The sequence below is a fragment of the Hippoglossus stenolepis genome, chromosome 1 (assembly GCF_022539355.2).
Source record: "Hippoglossus stenolepis isolate QCI-W04-F060 chromosome 1, HSTE1.2, whole genome shotgun sequence".
Taxonomy (NCBI): domain Eukaryota; kingdom Metazoa; phylum Chordata; class Actinopteri; order Pleuronectiformes; family Pleuronectidae; genus Hippoglossus; species Hippoglossus stenolepis.
The window spans coordinates 14,025,807-14,045,792 of record NC_061483.1 but is presented as its reverse complement, the minus strand read 5'-3'; the positions used below and the strand labels follow the sequence as shown (position 1 = coordinate 14,045,792).

Below are 19,986 nucleotides of genomic sequence, written 5' to 3'. Positions count from 1 at the left end.
GTTTTGTCCCAGTGTCAGTGTTTGTTACTTTCTGCATTGAACTTGCCACAAACAACAGAAGTAACATTTTAGAAATAAGAGAGTACAAACGAATCCCACAAAGCTTCAAACAAGTAAAGATCAAATGAGTGCGGCAAAAAGTGTGGCGTTGCTATGAGTGAAACCTAACTACTTATTTTGTTGCACCTAAACCTGACTCCCAGCAGATGTCCCTAATTAAACTGTACATCTAATATGACAAAGGTTTTATTTATTCTAAAATGACCCAATTCATGCTGTAAAACAACCCTGTGAGAGGATGAATCTTACTCTGGTTTTACTTCAGGTTACGAGACCACAGCAGCTCCAGCTCCCACCGCACCAGCATGGCAGGGCCGCTCCATCGGCACATCTAAACTCCGACTGGTGGAGTTCTCCGCTTTCCTAGAGCAGCAGAGAGACCAAGACTCAGTGAGTACAGCATCATACCACAGCATGAAATCTATCTCGTGGTGTTGATTCACACCTCTTATCGTCCAGGCCGTTCCTCTATGAATACACTGGGACAATTTCCCAGGCAGACGGGTCAGCCGAGACGAGGCCAAAACAAGCTGAGGAGGGAAACGTCTGGTGTGCAGAGACGCACAGCAGGAAAACCTGCAGGAATACTGTATATTAATCAGCTCCTTAAAAAGATCTGCCAAAACTATATTTAAACTGCAGACTTCGGCTCAGCGGGATAAACCACAGTCTCACTATGAGTTCACATATCAGCAGCTCACATTTCATACTTGCCTTAATGTTTGTCTACATTTTCCCGTGCACTCGCTCTCTTTTGGTATTGATATGTCATGACAACGGCCATTAATCTTACATGCAGCAGTGCCCTAAAGGCCACACGCTACAGCGGCTGCTCTGTGAGCTTTTAGACTGAAGTGCAGTTGCCACATGACAGTTTCATATACTCACAGTGAGGGCAACAAACTTCTGGAAATCAAATGTTATTCTCTGATTTGCTGCTTCTCTTTCTGCTGGTGGCAATGCATCATGGGTTTTAGGCTGAACAGAGCTGTTTTTATTCACTTTGTAAAAACATAATTCAAATATTCTCGGTTGAGAAGTTTAAAGCAAGAGATCCAACCTCAGTGTTATTTCATAGTGTCAATTTAGGTGATTGTTGCTTTGATACAGAAATGTTGCTTTTCATGTGAGTGAAGACTGAATTATGCTCTTCCACCATCCGCCTGAATTATTTTACCTCATTTAAAGCTCATGATTGATCTTTCTCGCTTATCATAATAATGTAAAACTTTAATAACCAGCATCCCTGCCTTGATTAACATAAGGGGATCTTTTTGTTTGTGAGCAGAATAATTTTGCCTAATTTTATTCTAAGGGTTTTTTCACATCATCAGAGTATATTGTTACCAATCTAACTCCGGCTATAGGTGGTGGTAAATTGCTATAATTGTCTTATTTTACTTGTCTTTGTATATTCACTTTGTGGATGAGCTATTATGTTATTGATTAATTTAATGTCAGTTTTATGTGATATGTGTTTATATTTATTTTACTTTTCTAAATGACAATAATACAACTTGAAATACATATTTTAGTATTTGTTCCTAATGTTATTTTATTTATTTCCTTTTTCAGTACAACAAGCACCTATTTGTACATATCGGCCAGACAAATCACTCCTACAGCGACGCCCTGCTGGAGTCGGTGGACATCCGTCAGATTTATGATAAATTCCCTGAAAAGAAAGGCGGACTGAAGGAGCTGTACGCGAAAGGTCCACAGAACTCCTTCTTTCTTATAAAATTCTGGGTGAGTGCTATTTGTCATGGATTCAACAAAGCAATATACAAAATGTCAGCATTGCAGATTAATTCCTTGATGTCATTAGTAATGTTTTGCACATTGTGGGATGTTTCACGGCAGAATCCTGTTGAGAAACAGTCTGTTCAAGGTTCACCTTTAGTTACTGGGTGTTACCACTCTACACAGTCATGACTGCTCTCTTAATGTTTGCAGAATGCACCCTGCTATATTTGGACTTGCATAGCAGGAGAGCTTTTGATCAAAGCACTCACTAATTCAGTGTAATATCTCCAAACAATGGAGTGACCTAGTTGCACTCCTAATGGCTGTTTAAACATTGCATGTATTTCCTCCTTGATGCAAAATGCTAACTAGCGGCAGCCAACAAAGTAGAGACCGCATGCACTTGGACCAAGTCCCTTCAAATTCCTTTTGAAGTGAGCGACCAATCTGAATTTCAAATGAAAGACAGAATCTGCACAATAATGAACGTATAACTGCTTTGCTTAATGAAGGAGGAGAATGTTGTAGGAGGACGTCTCCTCTCTTTGTGTCCATAATGAACAGGATGTTCGGGGCATAGAAAGGCTGCCCTCTGGGAGCAGACCGGTTCAACATTATAAATCAGTCTTTTAATGTAACTTCATTTAATCCTCTTTACAATCTTGTTTCCAATATGGACACATTAACATACTTATTCAGATGCTGCCTGAGATCTTCTAATTTGATTTTCCATCTTGACAGTGCTTTGATCCGAAGTTCTTAATGCTGAGTTTGATACATTTTACAGTTACCATGTTAAAACCAAAGACTTCCTCTGAAAGTGCAGATATGTACTGTCCCCAGTTCAATACTACACTGTGTACTCTGTCTTCATGTTTCTACACTTAGTATAAAACAAATCCAGACACTTGTGTATGTTGATACAAGTGTTTTAAACTAATTGCACTGCCTTTGTTGTGAGTCTTTACAAGGCCAGTGTCAGCTACACTCAAAGCTGCTATAATCAATACTTTTATGAGAAGGACAATGTGAAAAGAAGATGGTGTGTGTGTGTGTGTGTGTGTTTGTTTCATAGTGATAAATGCACAGACAGTTATCGCTTGAATCTGCAGCTTCCATCTGCTAAGTTTCAGCTCGTTTCCCTGTCTGTTCTGTGACTTCACTGTTTTGGTTCTCTCACTTCTCTCAGAGCATCTTCTTCACCTGTTCAACTGTTTACAGAGGAAAACCCTCTAAAAAACCCACTGTAAACTGTTGGCTCTGCACCAGACAGACAGTTAGCGACTCGATGTGGACCTTAGTGGAGCATACAGCCTCTAAAGGGCCAGATATGTTTTTGATTTAACTTGAGTTTGGACGTGGGGATTCTTTGCACTGTTGGGTAGATATTCAAAATAATGTCCGAATGGCAAGAAAGTTTTTGTTAGTGCTTGGATGCCAGTTGTTATGGCCACTGATTAGATTTTGCTCTTGGTTTTAGGTTTATTGACACTGCCCACAGATTTCCTCTTAAAAATCATCTTACCTTAAAGGTTTAAGTGGGAACATTACATTCCAAGGGTTTGTTTTGTATGAAATAATTTATTGTTTGATGAAACCTAGGGACCATGAATGTGTTTATATGTTTGGTCTTGTTAAATGAATGTACTAAAGGTGTTTATAGTCTGCCTTTGGTTAACCAGAGATGTGTTGTCTTAAATACCTTGAATAAACAATTTTTACAGATGTGCCAGGTCAGGATACACTGTCATACACTGTATGTATCTGTTTGCTGGTTTTTGTGTGTGTTTTAACCTCTAATGTGGACATTATACACATATCCTCATTGACACTTGATGCCCTTTTTTCTTCTGCTCCTCAGGCCGACTTGAACTGCAACATTCAGGATGAGACCGGCTCTTTCTATGGCGTCACAAGTCAGTATGAGAGCGCAGAGAACATGACCATCACATGTTCTACGAAGGTGTGCTCCTTTGGCAAGCAGGTCGTCGAGAAAGTTGAGGTACGGACTTTACATTAATTTTAATCAGAGCGATGATTAAAAGTATGTGATTGTGCACTACTACATGTACATGTTTCTGAGCGTGTGTATTTGTATCTCTTGTTCCGCAGACTGAATACGCACGGTTTGAGAACGGACGCTTCGTCTACAGAATAAGCCGGTCTCCCATGTGTGAATACATGATCAACTTCATCCATAAGCTAAAACATCTACCAGAGAAATACATGATGAACAGTGTGTTGGAGAACTTCACCATCTTACTGGTAATCACTTCACTGACCTGAGTGGGTGAGGTCCCTCCGCAGGACCCCCATTCTTCTTCTTCTCCTCGCTGCTGTCAGGGCGTGTTGGTGGCTCCGGCTAGCTTTGAAAAAAAAAAAAGAGGGGGTGTTGTCTCGAGATGAGTTCCTCTCGCTGGTCTCACATTCCTCTCATTCCACAGAGGATGAAACGCTGTGTGTGGAGCCTCATTATCTGCAGGGGGAAAGGGAGGTGGCAGGAGGAACCCCTTGTTATTAGCCATCACATGGGGTCTTAAAATGTCATTCACCACTATTGACAAAGAAAAAATAAATAAAAAGAAAGACCTAGATCCCTATGTGGAAGGGGGTGCACTCAGGATGTCAACCGGGGCCCCGTGTCTTAAAAGTATACAAGGCGAGGATGATTGTAAAAAATACCAACACGAGATTCCTCTTATATATTTAGCTTTTCGAAATGATTGCAAATTAACAAATTCTTTTGACTGACTCAAAGAAAGTCAAGAGCATCTAAGAAACAAAAGCGGCAAGAGGAAGCAAAATTGTTTTTGTTCAATTTTAGGTTTATACTTTGATCAACCGCTAATGCTTTACGTGACTTTTAATATAAGGTGAGAAATGATGTTTGAAGGAATTAGCAAAAATGTAATTTTCTGTCATCATTGTCTCCATGAATAAATGAATCCTTTACTATCAGGAATCATACAGGCAGAGAGCAAACCGCTCAGACTGAGGACTCAACATTAGACTTTTGTTTATTACTCAATGACTTCATGTTTAAACCTTTATTAGAGAGAAAGACTAAAAAAAATATATCAGTGATGCAAGGTCTGGGAGACAAACATATAAACAAAAGTGTTTTTTGATATTCACATCTGATTCCTCTGAATCCTTTTCTTAATAATGTTTAATAATGATGATGAAATAAAATATAAGTTCAAAGTAAGCAAATATAATTGCATGTAATTCAGACAAAGCTCACTGATAAAATGAGTCACTGACAGATCTCACAGGTGGAGGAGGCAAAATTATTTATATGTAAACTGGGGTGGAACTGAGGCTCAACTCTTACGAGAAGAAAGCAACTTACTTTAGTTATAGTTTTAGTTATTAAATGTCCAGTGTGTAATATTTAGGTGAAAGGGATCTATCAGCAGAAATTGAATAAAAAAATTTTTTTACTAGTGTGTTTCATCCAAATTGTACAAATTGTTGTTTTCTTTACCCTAGAATGGACCCTTTATATTTAAATACTTTATATTCACATCAGTAGCGGGTCCTCACTATGGAGGCAGCCATGTTTTTTACAGTAGCCCAGACTGGACAAACTAAACACCTTTTGAGTTTTTACAACAACAGAAGGCTACCACAGGTTCTCTTTCATGTTTGGAAGAGGAGGCTGAGGTGAGGGATATTCAGCTGCAATATGTAACTTCACCACTAGATGTCACTAAAATATACACACTGAGCCTTTAATACATCTGACCTCTGGTCTTTTGATTTTACAGATGTTGATGGTTTTGAAACAAGTCAAGTCCTTTTTCTCGCCCTGACTTCAGTCCGCACTGATTCCACTCCTGACGGCCCTTTCTGTTGCAGGTGGTGACGAATAGGGACACCCAGGAGACGCTGCTATGTATGGCGTGTGTGTTTGAGGTTTCAAACAGCGAGCACGGCGCCCAGCATCACATCTACAGACTGGTGAAGGAATGAGAAGCCCCTTCTTTTCACAGACTTACCAACCTCAAAAACAAGTGGCAGTGCCTCTACCGGAAAGTCACACCTACAACGCTTTCTGGTCATGGTATCGGGTGAAGTCAGTCGCTATAAATTTTGTTTGAATATAAGTGTTTGTTATTTGACTGCAGCTGTGAATTGCGGTACAGTTGTTTTATGTTTAAATACGGGATGTTTAAACTATATTGAGTTGGTCTCTGTTGGGCATAAATGTGGCCGTTCTTAAAGAATTGACTTGATTCATTTGGTAAATGGAAATCTGTGCGTCGTCTTCTGCTTCGTCTCGTAGACTAAGGAAAAAAAAAAACGGATGCTGGCCTTTTCTACCAGTAGCCTCATGTGGTCTGTGTAATATGTTTGCGTGTGTTTCGTACGTCTGTAGTTTATGATTTGTGAGCATATATACTGTAGATATACAGACATGCACTCACAGCCAATAGATTTTCCAAAGAAACAAAAGTAACACACTACATTCACAGTCTCTGAAAGTACAGACGTATATTTATCCCCACTGAAGCACTCCAAGTCAAACACTACGAGCAGAATGAATGCACTGTAAAAAAAAATACAATACAAATGTTTTGCTTGAGTCTACTACATAAAGGAAGTAAATCTTTTCCACCTGTTATTCATCTCCTTGCTGCCACAACTGAGAATTTCCTCGGCAAAAATTCCTCCAAACAGACTCAACTAGTCCAAAAGCACTTTGTTCCCCTCCCTGGAGTCGCCTTACTGATATATCTTTCTCTTAGATCTGTGGTTTCTATAATCATAACACTGTAGGTCACTTGTAGACAGCAGACGCTGTTCAGCGTGTTGTGGCTTTGCCCCCTGAAAGACTCAGAATCTCCTTCCCCCTCTGGGATCGCAGCGCAATGACTCCTTCATATTCACATGTTTCTGTGGCCTACACTGATCCCGAGCCTTAAACATCTTCTAGCTGTGTGTGAACTCCAAAACATGCCACAAATACTGTGATCTCTATACGTGGGAAGACACTTTATAAGTTTGCATCGTGTAAGAAAATTCATATTACAAACAGCCAAAGTGTAAGTGTACAGTGCCTTAGATTATATCCTGACATCACCCTTTGCTTTGTTTCAAGTCGAAAATCTATTTTAGTGGATGAGACAGGAAAATACACTCACCAGTACACTCCGAAAAAAAATCCAGTGTCTGTTGTTTATTGTTGGTTTTTCCAGAGGCAGAATACTTTTCAATTGTGAGTCTGTTTGGAAATTTAAGGTCAAAATCTGTTGTGATACAGGTTCTATTTTTCTCTAAACTCTGTAATATGTGTCCTAAAATCTCAGTCTTTTTCTGAGAGTGTACTTTAAACACAGACCGACTGCCTTTCCTGTTGTAACAGACCAAAAAAACCAGAGATACAGTCAATCTTCTGTCCTGTCCTGCATGGTAGCAAGGAAGTGCCTTCGGTTTGAAATTTACAGCTTCAAAAAGACGAAACACAAACTTCAAAAATTCAAATGTTGCTAGACCAAAAAGGGGAGACACAAGTGAAACCGATCACCACATTGCCTTTTGATTGTAATGTCAGCAGGGGAAAGCTGGATACTGGTAAAGTAAAGGATCTATTCATTTTATTTTCAATTGATTTCACTAATGATGATGTATTTGGAGAAAACCTTTTTTCTTTGCTTGAGGTCAAAGACTGAGAGACCTGCTGATACAGACAGCCGCTGACTGCACGCAGGATGTCCACTCTAGTTCACTGCAGCCGTCTGCTTCGTGCACACTTGCAGGTTCAAGTGTTTTGTTTATTTTATAAGGAAATAAAAGGTGTTTTGGAAACTTTAAAGTTTCCTCTTTCCCGCGATCACAATGTGAAAACCACAAAAAATATCCGACCTTCTTAATGTTACCTTTGACGACGCAGACACAGCTGTGATGTCGACGATGCAGGGACCAACAAGCTTTTATAATTATATATAATTATAATTAATTATTATCAGTAAGTCTGTAGAACAATTTCCAGACAATAATTTGGATCTGTTTTAATGCGGCAAAATCTGAAATTTTTTCCAAATTCTGTTTAAGACGCTGTTTGTTTTACTGCCGCTGTGGACGAGGCCGTCAAGGTTAAAATGCGTATCGCCGTTAAGGACCATAGATACTCCGACTCTTACTGTTTCTTACAACTTCATCATCTAATGTATTTTAATCGAGCTCTAGACGAATGCAGACGATGTCTCTGGTGGATGCAGATAAAATCAATCATTCAGTATTTCTGCCACAGTCCTGTGGACACTGGAGTGTTAAACAGGCCTTTTCTTATGTTTACCCTGTGTATCTGTTCACATTTATTGATTATTACTTAGTGAGATGTTCTTATTGTACTTGTATACAGTTGTACTTGGTTTTGTGATGACATTGTCTGTATATTGCAAGCCCAATAAGATGGTTAATGATGTTACTGCTGCACTGCTGGTACATTTCGACATGTCGTCTCAACGCGTAGAAAAAACAGCAGGGCTGAGGCCTCCAGTGGCGTGAATGTCAGGTGGACCATTTCAAGAGGGAATGGACACAAAAAATGTCAAATAAAAAAATCTGCTAAGTTGAGGAATCATGCTACAAACAAATCAGCAGTTTAGCTCTTGTGTTTTGTAATTCTGTAGGTACTGGTACCTTTCTGTTTCATGACCATTCTCCGATGGTGGCTTTCAAGTGATTCTTCACATGGCTCACATATAGTCGTCATGCACACATTTGGGTTTTGTGTGCAGACTTTTATTCTTTGTAAAAAGGTGCTTTGTACAAAACGATATCTCAGCTTTTTCTTGGTACAGATGTGTGATATCTTCTCATATCCATGACAGTAAAGTGTTGGAGCAGAAGGAGAGAAAAGAAGCTCTGCTATGTTTCTGTGTTCTGCATATGGTCGTGTCTTTGCTCCGTAACATTATGATGCCTTCTTGATAATATAGTTATTTTGTAGCTTTCTAGATACTTTCTATGTATGCAAATACTGAAGTTAAATAAATTTGAAACATGTCGCCCCTTTGTTGTCACTTCAGAAAAAAACTTTAAACATAATTATTGTAAAGAAGCATTTAAGTTTCAGTGTTTTCCAACACACTGTTTTGGTTGATTCATGCTGGACCGAGGCAACATATGTTTAACTCTTAAACTGCAAACACCTCAGATCAACAGCAGGTGGAGCCAGTCACTTTAGTTTCATCGGTCCATGTCCTTATTTAACACTTTTTCCTGTAGACCACAGAAACACGGACCATCACCAAAGGGAGACACTGTCAAAGTAAAAGTAAATACATAAGATACCAGTATTTACTCTATATGTGTCTGTACGTATATATATCTGTAGTCAAACTGTATTTGTACAAAAGCAAGAAAATGTTAACCATTAAATATCTGAGAATTCAAATATTGCTCAACTGAAAAGAAAGTGTCGCCACATTTAAAATCTGAGATCAAACCTCTGGTGCTGCATTTAAATTATTGTATAATGAAAGCAATAATAGTTTAGATTTAAAAAAGTTAAGTCCTTGCTGGAGACAATTTGTGTTACAGTTGTTTGCTGTAGCCTGATATCTCTGTGATAGATCACTATCTAATAAAATTACAAATGTTGGGCTTTATTACTGACATCATTGTAAAAAAATACAATATCAGAAATCATCAATTAAGTTCCTGCACTAAACACTGACCCTGTTTACAGGAGGAAACTGTGGAGCAGATTATTTATGTCAGAAATGATCTCAAATCTATAACATTAAGTGTAAATGATTTAATGCTGTTGACCATGTGGCACCTAAAGATTTACTTTCAGCCATGTTTGTTTTAGCACATAGATTCCCCCTTTACAGTGAAAAGATGTTTTAGTTTTTTGTAGTGCATTGCGCCACCATGTGGACATTTAGGGCACATTGCATCTTCACAGATGCGGGGTACAACAGCTCTGTGGTTCAAGGCTGTTTTTTTCTTGAGCACATATCAACTGTAAGTGCTAGAAAATGTGATTTAACTGAAAGCTGCCCTCACACCAGCTTAAAATTCACTTCAAATTTTAGAGATTCTTCATAAAATTACATTTTATTCAAGTGAATTATTAGGGTTATGTACTGGGTAGGCGTTTCATAAATGTATCGTGATTTACGATGGTTTTATGGGTTGAACGTCTTCATATCAAGCCTGTATTATTATTACTATGGCTATGTTTTCTGTAAGGAAAGTGTGTTGCTGTTACTAGATATGAACAGCAGGAGGCAGCAGTGTCCACTACATAAACTAACTGTTTAAGTTGATCACCATTATGATTCTGACCTATTGCTCACTCACTCAGTTTCTACCTCTACAAACAAAACAGTCAGATAGGTGGAGGTGGAGGCCCCTGATCAGGAGAACTGACCCAACATAACTGTAACAAACTTTAAAGGGATAGTTCACCCAAAAATGAAAATCCACTCATTATCTACTCACCACTATGCCAATGGAGGGGTGGGTGAAATGTTTGAGTCCTCAAAACACTTTTTCGAGTTTCAGGGGTAAACAGTGTTGCAGCCAAATCCAATCCAACCGATTCTTCAAACGTGAAAAAACAAACGAAGAAACAGAAAATGCCTCCATATTGCTCTTATGGTGTCATCCAAGTGTCCATAAGCCCCAACATTCAAATTTGACTCGAAACTCGGTTTATGCTATGTGAGAAGTGTTTTGTGGACTCAAACACTCCCCCCACCCCTCCATCAGCATAGTGGTGAGTAGATAATGAGTGAATTTTCCTTTCTGGGTGAACTATCCCTTTAACTTTAACTTTAACAGAAGAGGGCAGCACTTTGCTCTGTTGCTTTGTAACCAGGACTCAAAAGTCCATTACGCATAAATTAGTCTGAAATCTGAATGTGAATCAGGCAACAGACAATGAGAAGAAACAAGATGAGGAACTAAAAGCTAATGAGGTCAAATCTTTTCATTTACGGGAGCATCCCCAACAAAGACAAAAGAAGACAACACCTTTCACCACATATCAGTGACGTTTTACTCACAGCATCATTGTACGACATTAATTTAATTCCCAGCCATGTATCATAAGATGTTACTTGATTGGAACCATTGTTTTTTCTTGCAGTCACTGATGTGTTCACCTGTGATGTAGTGTCAGGCTGTCTATGCCTCTTAACCTGATTGTTTTACCTTGGTTTTACTTTTTAACTAAATGTTGTATTGAACGGTGTTTGTGTCTCCTAATTGGATTTTAACATTGGTTTTACTTGATTAATGATTCACGTTTATCTGTGATATATTGTGAGGTGTCCTGGGTGTCTGGACGCTGTGAAGTAAACTATTTTATCATTATTATCATTACTTTTATTATTATTACAAACCGTTAAATAACTTACAAAATCCAGAGTCTGAGCTCTCTCACTCTTAAGAAAGGGATGAATATCCAGATCATTGAACACATCACTGCTCTGCTCAGATTTCTGATTGTGATGTACTATACCTTTATTTCATTTCAATGTTAATATCATTTAGTGCTGCATCACTGATTTAGACATCGTGGAGTCTTTACCCGACTCAGATTCAGCACAAACCTCTTAAATCAGAGGTGGTGAGATCATTTCCACCTAAGAAAAGATTTAGTTCCAAAAGAATCTCAGGTTATGGACTGTACAAATACTCCAGCTGTCACATTGGCTCAAATTAAATGGAACAAAACCCAACTTGTTACTATGTTAAATGTGTAAAACACAGGTTCCCTCTGCTGGCTCACCAAACCCGATACTAAATGTATTTAATGGGATTTATTTCAGGAGCTGGAGGAACCAAAATACAACTGTTGGTGTCAAGTACGCAAGGAATAAATATGAAGCTAAGAAAAATACTCATTAGTCATTTTAGTATCATTTGGGGAAGTGATAATTAGTGGTTGTCAGATCAGTAACAAAAATTATAGAATTTGTATTTTTCATTAAGGAACTGATCTTGGTGTTCCTCACCAAGATGACAGATAAACTGTGTATTTCCTAAAGTCCCTCATGTCTTCACCACACTATCAGCTCCTCTGTCACTGGTGTGAGTCATGTGATCAGAGGCAGTACTTAGGAGGGAGAAGTGTTTTCTTTGACTGGGTCCCAGCAAAGTGCACCGGAGGACACATGGAGCTGCAAACCTCCAGACCACTCACACGCGCCCAGGACGCAGCAGCGCGCATTACGCACACAGAGGAAGTCAGTTTGGATACCGCCGCGCTTTTCTCCAGACATGTGGATTCAAACATGTCCTAGGAGTAACATTTTTCTTTCTTTCTTTTTAAGTTTAACATAAACCCACGATGGAGGAGAGTACGATATCAGTGTGGGTCTGCCGAGAAGAGAAGCTCGTCCTCGGCTTGTCGAAGCGCACAACCTGCGCCGATGTGGTCCAAGTGCTGGTGGAGGAGCAGGACTCCCTGCGCGGCCTCTCCGCGGCACAGTCCTGCTGTATCGTGGAGAAGTGGAGGGGCTTCGAGAGGATTCTACCGAACAAAACGAAGATGCTACGGCTGTGGGTCGCGTGGGGGGACGAGCAGAAGAACGTGAAGTTCGTGCTGGTGAAGAGCGAAGTGTCCCTGGCGAACCACGGGGCCCGGAGCGCAGAGGCGCGGGTGGTGCGGAGCAAACAGAGCCCGTGTGTCACCAGAGGCTCCGCGCGGTCTCCGGTGGGACGCATCTCACCGGAGAAACAGCGGCGGATCGTCAGGAAAGCTTTCAGAAAGTTGGAGAAGATGAACAAGAAGAGGGTGAGGGTGGCGCACCGAGACGCGTCCTCTGCGGAGAAGATGGAGACTCTGGTTCATCTCGTGGTGTCTCAGGATCACACGATCCGGCAGCAGGTCCAGAGGATCACGGAGCTGGACGCAGAGATCGAGACGTGCGAGGCGAAGGTGCACTTCGACAGAATCAAGAGACACGGAGTCAACTATGTTCAGGACACGTATCTGGTGAATGCAGCCGCAGCCTCCAGCCGCGAGGAGGACAAACTGTGTCCACCTGAGACACTGGTGAAGTTAGAGGAGTACGTGCTGCGGTGTGAGGAGGTGGTGAGGCTGCAAAAGGAGCTGTGGGAGCAGGAGGCTCACGTGGACATCATCACGGCGCAGATCCAAGAGGAGCTGAACCACCGCTGGATGCAGAGGAGGAGAGAGGAGCAGCGGACCGGCGAGGGCGCACAGACCGCCCCCTGCTGCACGGACACGGACACTACGGCAGAAAACGAGCTGCTTTTGGAAGGAGAGAGGATCAAAACGCAGCTAGATGCGAGTTTGTACATCGGTCTGCGCCTCAACACGGATTTAGAGGCTATTAGGAGCGATTTAGAGCTGAGCCAGGAGATTTGTGATGCGAGGGAGAAGGAGATGAGGGATTTGCTGGAGAAAGTGAACACTTTGGACATGGAGGAAGGGACAGCCAGTGGCGATAAGACAGGAGTGATGATGATGATGAGCACTTTGGAGAGGAAGAGTGAGTGGGTGGAGCAGGCCAGGGGTCTCTCCAAAGCTCACAGCGTGAACGACGACGACTCAGACACTGGATTAAGTTCCCTGCACAGTCAGGACTCAGACTGCCAGACTGTGTGGGAGTCACTGGTTTAAGATTCGACCCAGAGTCGTTCATCTGTTTGTCATTTATCACGAGAAACCAACTGCTTCAGTCTCAGGGATCAAAGTTACTCTGAAGTGAAGGAACATTATACGTCCACATGGCAGTGACATGGAACTGAACCCATCTTTACTGTGCTCTTGTCTGTTTGTTTGTTCATCAGCAGGTTTATGCAAAAAGTACAGAACTGATTCACACCACACTGGGTGGAGGGGAGATGGCTACAAGCACGAGCCAAAGAAAAAACATTTCACTTCACTATGGATCTGCTTAAAGGGGCTGATCCAGGATGGTTTCTTGAATCACCTTCCTTGACATCAATTTCTCAGGAAATATGGATTTATACATAAATATACATAATTGTTGTCGATATCTAAGATTTTGTAAAATTAAGTGCAGAATATAAGTCTACTTCGCTTGTCTTCTTATTTTTCTATTTTTGTTTTTCTAAGAGCAATAAACACGTGGATTTGTACGGCATCACAACAATCCCCCATATATCCCTGAATTTTTATAACATCCATCTTAAACCAGTTTAAGAACAACTACAGGGTTTTCTTAATAACACCAATTGTTCCTCTGAGCATTTGTTTTTGAATAAATAAAAGAAAATAAGAGTTTTGAATGTTGAGTTCATGTGTCCCTCCAGTCTCTTGTTATTACTATTTGACCCCTGCAGCAACGTCAGAGATGACACAAGACTCAAGAAGCTGCCAAGACTACTAGATCATTTCTAACCTCAGAGACAGGCAGACACAACATACAGTCAAACGCTGTTTATCCTGCAGATTGTCAATCTCTCAGTTTTCACTGTGACCCAGACACTGTGTGATAAATACAGCCTCTCTGCTGTGAATCCTAAAGTCATAATAACATGTGAAGTCAAAACAGTGACACCAAGCTCAGCAGGATGAGTCACGAAGCAGACATGACCTCGGTCTCTCTCTCAGATGATAAAAAGGGACATTTCACACAGAACAGCGGCTTCGTCTCTGCTGCTCCTGAACCTGAACAACATCACTGAACCTTGTTGAGGTATTTTACACAAATCAGAGTATTAAGGGTTTTTAAGGCAGCCGCACACAACCTTCACATTTTAAGTTTAAAGAAAAAACACACTGCAACATTTATTCCAGAAATAAACAGATCACTTGAGGCTTTGCAGGCGGAGTGAAAACGTTCAAATCCACAGAGTCAGGAACAAATTACATCGAGACTAGTTTTATGTCAATGTAGTAATTAAGTACGTGTGAAGGCTTTGGTGACAGAATATTTTTACAATCTGCAGACTTTCCCTCCAATCACTCCTCGCCTCACCTCTTACTTCTGACATCCACTGAGCTCCTGTGCTCTATGCTGTTTATTTAAAGCTCTGGTGATCTGACAGTTCACCACATCTTAGTGTTGATATTTTCTACAAGATTAAATAACGCTTTGAAATTATATTATGGCTCACGCCCTCTAAGGACGATAAACTTAAAGGATCAGACATCTGATGATACCACAGATCCTCTGTCAGTGTCATAAGATTCATTATGTCTCTTGTCAGTTATATTCATTCAGTGACACATGGGCCGCCAACTTATTTTTAGCGCCTCACCCCTCCCTGCTCTCCAGTTACTTTATATACAAGTGTCTCTAATGTGTTCTTGGCAGTTTCGTGAACAAAGTTCAGTTTGATCCTAGTGTTGTATCAAGAAATGTGTCAGACTTACTCTTCTTTCAAAATGCTTCAAAACCAAATACACACACGCACACACACACACACACACACACACACACACACACACACACACACACACACACACACACACACACACACACACACACACTCGTTTGTACTTCTATCTTAGTGAGGATAATGCATTCTCTAGCCCCTTACCCTAACCATCCAAACTAAATGCCTAACCCTTAACCTAAACCTAATTCTAACCCTAATCATAACCCTAAAACCAAGTCTTAACCCCCAAACAGTCCATTAAAGGGGGGTCACAAAGTGAGGACCGCACTTTCCCAAAATGTCCTCACTCCGTAGACTCAAACTGGTCCTCACAAAGACAGCTGTACAAGAACACACACACACACACACTTCTGGGTTTGATCTGTAGCCTTGAAACATCATCCAGGTCCTTTCACATAAACACTTATACTCTGTTTATACAGTGAAGTGCAGTAGATGCATTCTTCTGATATCTATCATTTAAAGCTAAAGAAATGATGTTGTTGCCGATTCTCAATCCTTAAATGTCGTGTTGAAAAAGTTTCAAGCGTCAGCACCAGAGAATTAACAACACTGAAATAGTATAAGGTTTCCTCCCTTGATAAACCCGCCCATGTGCTGCTTTGCAAGCGAACACACAGTGATACGCACGACAACAGTAACATATACATTGCTGCCGTCATCAGAGTTGTATAGCTACCTAATAGGTGTATAGAATTATTCAAAACCACAGAGAGAATAAAAGATGAGCAGAGAGTTTTCTCAGCATATACAGTGACTGAGAGGAAAAGAGGATGTTACATAACTGTGTGTGAAGATTGGGGGATCATTAGTTTATAGTGTGTCCCCAGTGAACACAAGGAATCGTTAAAATGACGTTTTACTCTCTAAGTACTTCAATTTTCCGGAGATTCAGTTAATCAAGTTAAATAATTATATGAAAATGAATTAATTGAGAAACAGGCTTTCCACAGTAACGATAATACACAATGATCTGAAAAAGTCAAAGCTAGCATGTCAATTCATTTAATGTATTTTGTCACATTACCAGAATTGGAAGGCTAATAATACAGATGAGGCGAACGCTAGGTTAACAGCATTTCTACACATCTGAATTTTATAAGAAGCATAAAAACTTATATTTCATCTGATTTTCCAACATCACTGAGGGAAAGCCAACTTCAATTAATAACAAAGATTAACAAACTATAGCAACGACAAGCCGGTCCCAGCCGTGTCTGTTCTGTTGTATTTGCTGCAACATGTGTTGTCAAATCGATTTCTCCATTCGCATGTGCTGTGCTTATTTGTTTGTGTTTTCTTTCAGTTGCAGTGCGTTGAGGAATCATGGCTTCCGTAAACATGGCTTACAACTAGATTCAAATATTGATTTGACATAGAGAAATAACAGACGGACACAATGCCAACACCAATAAGGTTTAAAGGTTCAGTGTGTAGAATTAAGTGACATCTAGTGGTAAAGTTGCATGTTGCAGCTGAATACCCCTCACCTCTCCCTCCCCTTCCAAACATAAAGAGAACCTGTGGTGGCCCTCAGAAAAACTCAAAAGCTGTTTAGTTTGTCCAGTCTGGGCTACTGTAAAAAACATGGCGGCCTCCGTAGAGAGGACCCGCTCCTGATGTAAATATAAAGTATTTAAATATAAAGGGCCCATTCAAGGGTAAAGAAAACAACAATTCATACAATTTAGATGAAACACAGTGGAGAAAACATCACTAGGATTATTTATATTCAATTTCTGCCAATAGATAATTTTCACCTAAATCTTACACACTGAACCTTTAACCACATAGAACGATAGAAGTACAAGAGCACACACACACACAGACACATGTACAAGCCACATTAAGTGTCTTTGTCCTGTGGATTTAGGACAGCATCATTGTCAAACAAGGGGAAGTACTGTATTACATGCTCTGTGAATGGCAGCCTTCCTCCCTCTCGACGCACATAGCAGCGCTCTCCTCTGTGCTCCACTCTCATGTGGCTCCCTTTTCATCTGCGGAACATAAATTAACCTGACCTGATGGGAATAAAACTTTATCTCGCATGTGACAAGCAGCGGCGTAATACAATATACAGTATTCTCAGAGGACAACGGGACAGTCCCATTCTTTGCCTTTTGTTTCAGCGGCGCAGTCTGTGTGGAGCATTTTTTTCTCAATCGCCAAATTTTAAGTTTTAAATATGTTGAGTGTTCCCCGGACTCTGGAGCTGTTGAGAAGATTTTCAGGAATCTTAAGGGTCCTTCTCTTGAAGCTTTTCACTACGCTGGCCTGATTTAAAACACAAAAGGTTTTCAGGAATGTCACTAATACATCTGAATATTTCGTCTCAGAGCTTCCCACAGTCGGTCTGATAGCTCCTTTGTCTCTGTTATCACAAATGTTTATCAAAGTTTCTGTCTTTGATTACAACTTTCTGGCTTGTACTGAAACATGTGTAACTCACATCCCTGTGCACACTAACAAAAACATGTCAGGCTCTGATAAAGAAAACATCACAGTCTTTGTCCGGGGGTCATGACGGGGTTCATGGGTCAAGTTATCAGGGGTTAAAGTTACTGAAGCATCTGACTCTCTCTGCCGAGGGGGGTCATGAGGGTGACCCGTGGGGGGCAGGGGCCGAGAGAGGCAGCACACTTTGCGCAGCAGGACTCTGACTCTAACTCCTCATGGACAGAGCAGAGAGTTTCCTGTGGAGGGAGCAGAGGTCTCTGCACGGCCACTAAATCATTATGTCACCGTAGTTAACACCAGAAAGAGCTGAACGTTTCCATGCATCAATCGTGTCTAAAGGACGAAATGAGATCTGGAGAATATCCCCTACAGAGGAGACTTTCACATGTCAGCTGGTGGTGTGTTTGAAATACTGATGGTTAGGATTCATGTAGAGTTCACCAAGTTTAATTTAAGACTTAAAGACCACTTTAATGCTGCATTGAATAAAATCTAACATCAGTTTAACGATCATAGCAGCTGAAATAAGAAATTATGATGGAAAACCAGTGGTGACATTAGGATCTGGACTCAAACACGTCACCCTCCCCTCCATCGACATAGCGCTGAGTTGATAATGATTTTTGGGTGAACTATCCCTTTAAGCCCTGTAGTTGGCTGACATATAATCACTTGTATGTAATGTTGGACAGTTCCATATTTTTCTTCTTAACACTTTCTATCAAATACAAATAAATTGTCTTTTGTAAAAACCAAGTGTCAAAAGAAGTATTTGAACTAGAGAGACATCGTCCTATTCTGCACGTGTGCTTGACTCACCAACCAATCATCCAGCCGATGGAATTATTTTCTCCAATTTAGAGAACTGCACCTGCATAAATATTCTATAAAATAAAATTGCATCCACTTTGCCATGATTTACATTGACTCAAGTCACAAGACGATAGTAAAATACGTGGAAACAACCTGCGTCACTGTCCTAATGAAGAACACACAACATGTGTTGGGTTGTGAAGTTCGACCCTAACACACAAAATGAATGCAATGATTATCTAATTCTCAAAAATACTTTCTGATTAACTTTGTATTGACTTATTAGTCGATTAATCACTTCAGCTCTACTGTTGCAGGTACTTGAGCAATCTGCCATTTCCATGTGAACCTTCAGCTCTAATAACTGTCTCTGTCGCGTTTGGCCTCTTCTACAGTGAAACCTGTCAACACCACATCAAGCTGCTGGGTGGAGGAAAAGTCACCATGTCAAATTAATTACACTGAAATGTGATTTTTTTTTTTCCTGTTGTCAAAGCAAATTCTTTCCAATTCAGGCGGGAAAAAAAAAGAACTTATTTCAATGGCAAACCTGGCCGAGCTCTCTAATCCCTGGAATGTGTCACTCTGTGCTCCTGGCGGCCTTTGTTCGGCCTCCGAGAGTGATCTGCCATGAAGTCACTAATGAAGGTATTGACTCGAGCGCCAGGACTTCAATACCAGCGCTGAGGTGTGAGCCACTCAGAAAGCACTTTGCCTGCTGTTAACAGACTGGGGCCGCCAGTGTGTGCTCATTAGACCTCATTGTGCTGGTGGCAGGTGTGTTAATCCTGTAAGGCTGGGTGCTGACCCCGGGACCTCATCTGTGGGATACTGTACAGCCTCTCTGTGAGCCACTCAGGGTCTGTCGCCTCCTGTAGAAGTAGACGTAGCCCAGATCTGTCACCAACGGGCTCATTACCCACCAATAAGCTTCCTCGGAGGGGCTATGGGCCGGTTTCCGGCCGCTCGGGACTAGTTCATTTAACCCAGTTGAAAATCAAATTCTCTGTGAAATCAACAAAAATGTTGAACATCGACCTATCTAGCAACGTAAAAGGAAGTCCAAACAATTCCTGGTTCAGATTCCTGATCAGCACCAACATTTTATGGGTTCTTTCTTGAGGCATAACGAATCTTTCCACCCAGTTTCATGGTAATCCGTCCAGTAGTTTTTGCGTAATCCTGCGTGCTAACAGACAGACAAACAAAGCAAGACTAAACCACAACATCCTTGGTGGAGGTAAAAACAGAGCTAGAGAGTTCAGTCCTGACACAAGGTGAGAGTGTGGAAGCAGGATGTCTTTGAAGCTATCCAATCCTTCGACAAACAGTTTTAACGTTGTACAAATCCCCAAATCACAACTGATGGAATGACCATCAGTATAGGACAATATTTTGCTAATCTTGTTAATATTTGTGTAATTGCCACTCTGACAGTTACACAAATGTCCCTTCTTTTGTTCTTCTCTATCCTCTTTCTTCTCTTGGCTCCCTCGCCTCCTTTTTCTCCTCTTTCCACCATTTCTCTCCTTTCAACCCAACCCT

The 19,986-nt window shown here is 40.8% G+C and overlaps 2 protein-coding genes across 9 annotated transcripts in view; both read left to right on the top strand.

The window, feature by feature from the left end:
* The window catches only part of tead1b (TEA domain family member 1b), a 46,522-nt gene extending 37,700 nt beyond the window's left edge, over positions 1-8,822 (top strand). For all 8 annotated transcript variants that reach the window (XM_047339557.1, XM_047339555.1, XM_035153374.2 and 5 more), the window contains 5 exons: positions 326-450; positions 1,636-1,809; positions 3,668-3,808; positions 3,919-4,071; positions 5,668-8,822. In XM_047339557.1, coding sequence (XP_047195513.1) covers positions 326-450; positions 1,636-1,809; positions 3,668-3,808; positions 3,919-4,071; positions 5,668-5,781 — 707 coding nt within the window. In that variant the 3' untranslated portion in view covers positions 5,782-8,822. The remainder of the gene's footprint in view (positions 1-325; positions 451-1,635; positions 1,810-3,667; positions 3,809-3,918; positions 4,072-5,667) is intronic.
* Positions 8,823-11,833: 3,011 nt separating this feature from the next.
* rassf10b (Ras association domain family member 10b) lies at positions 11,834-14,003 on the top strand. The gene has a single exon (XM_047340409.1). The coding sequence runs from the start codon at positions 12,122-12,124 to the stop codon at positions 13,418-13,420; it is 1,299 nt and encodes a 432-aa protein (XP_047196365.1). The 5' UTR covers positions 11,834-12,121; the 3' UTR covers positions 13,421-14,003.
* The last annotated feature ends 5,983 nt before the right edge of the window (positions 14,004-19,986 follow it).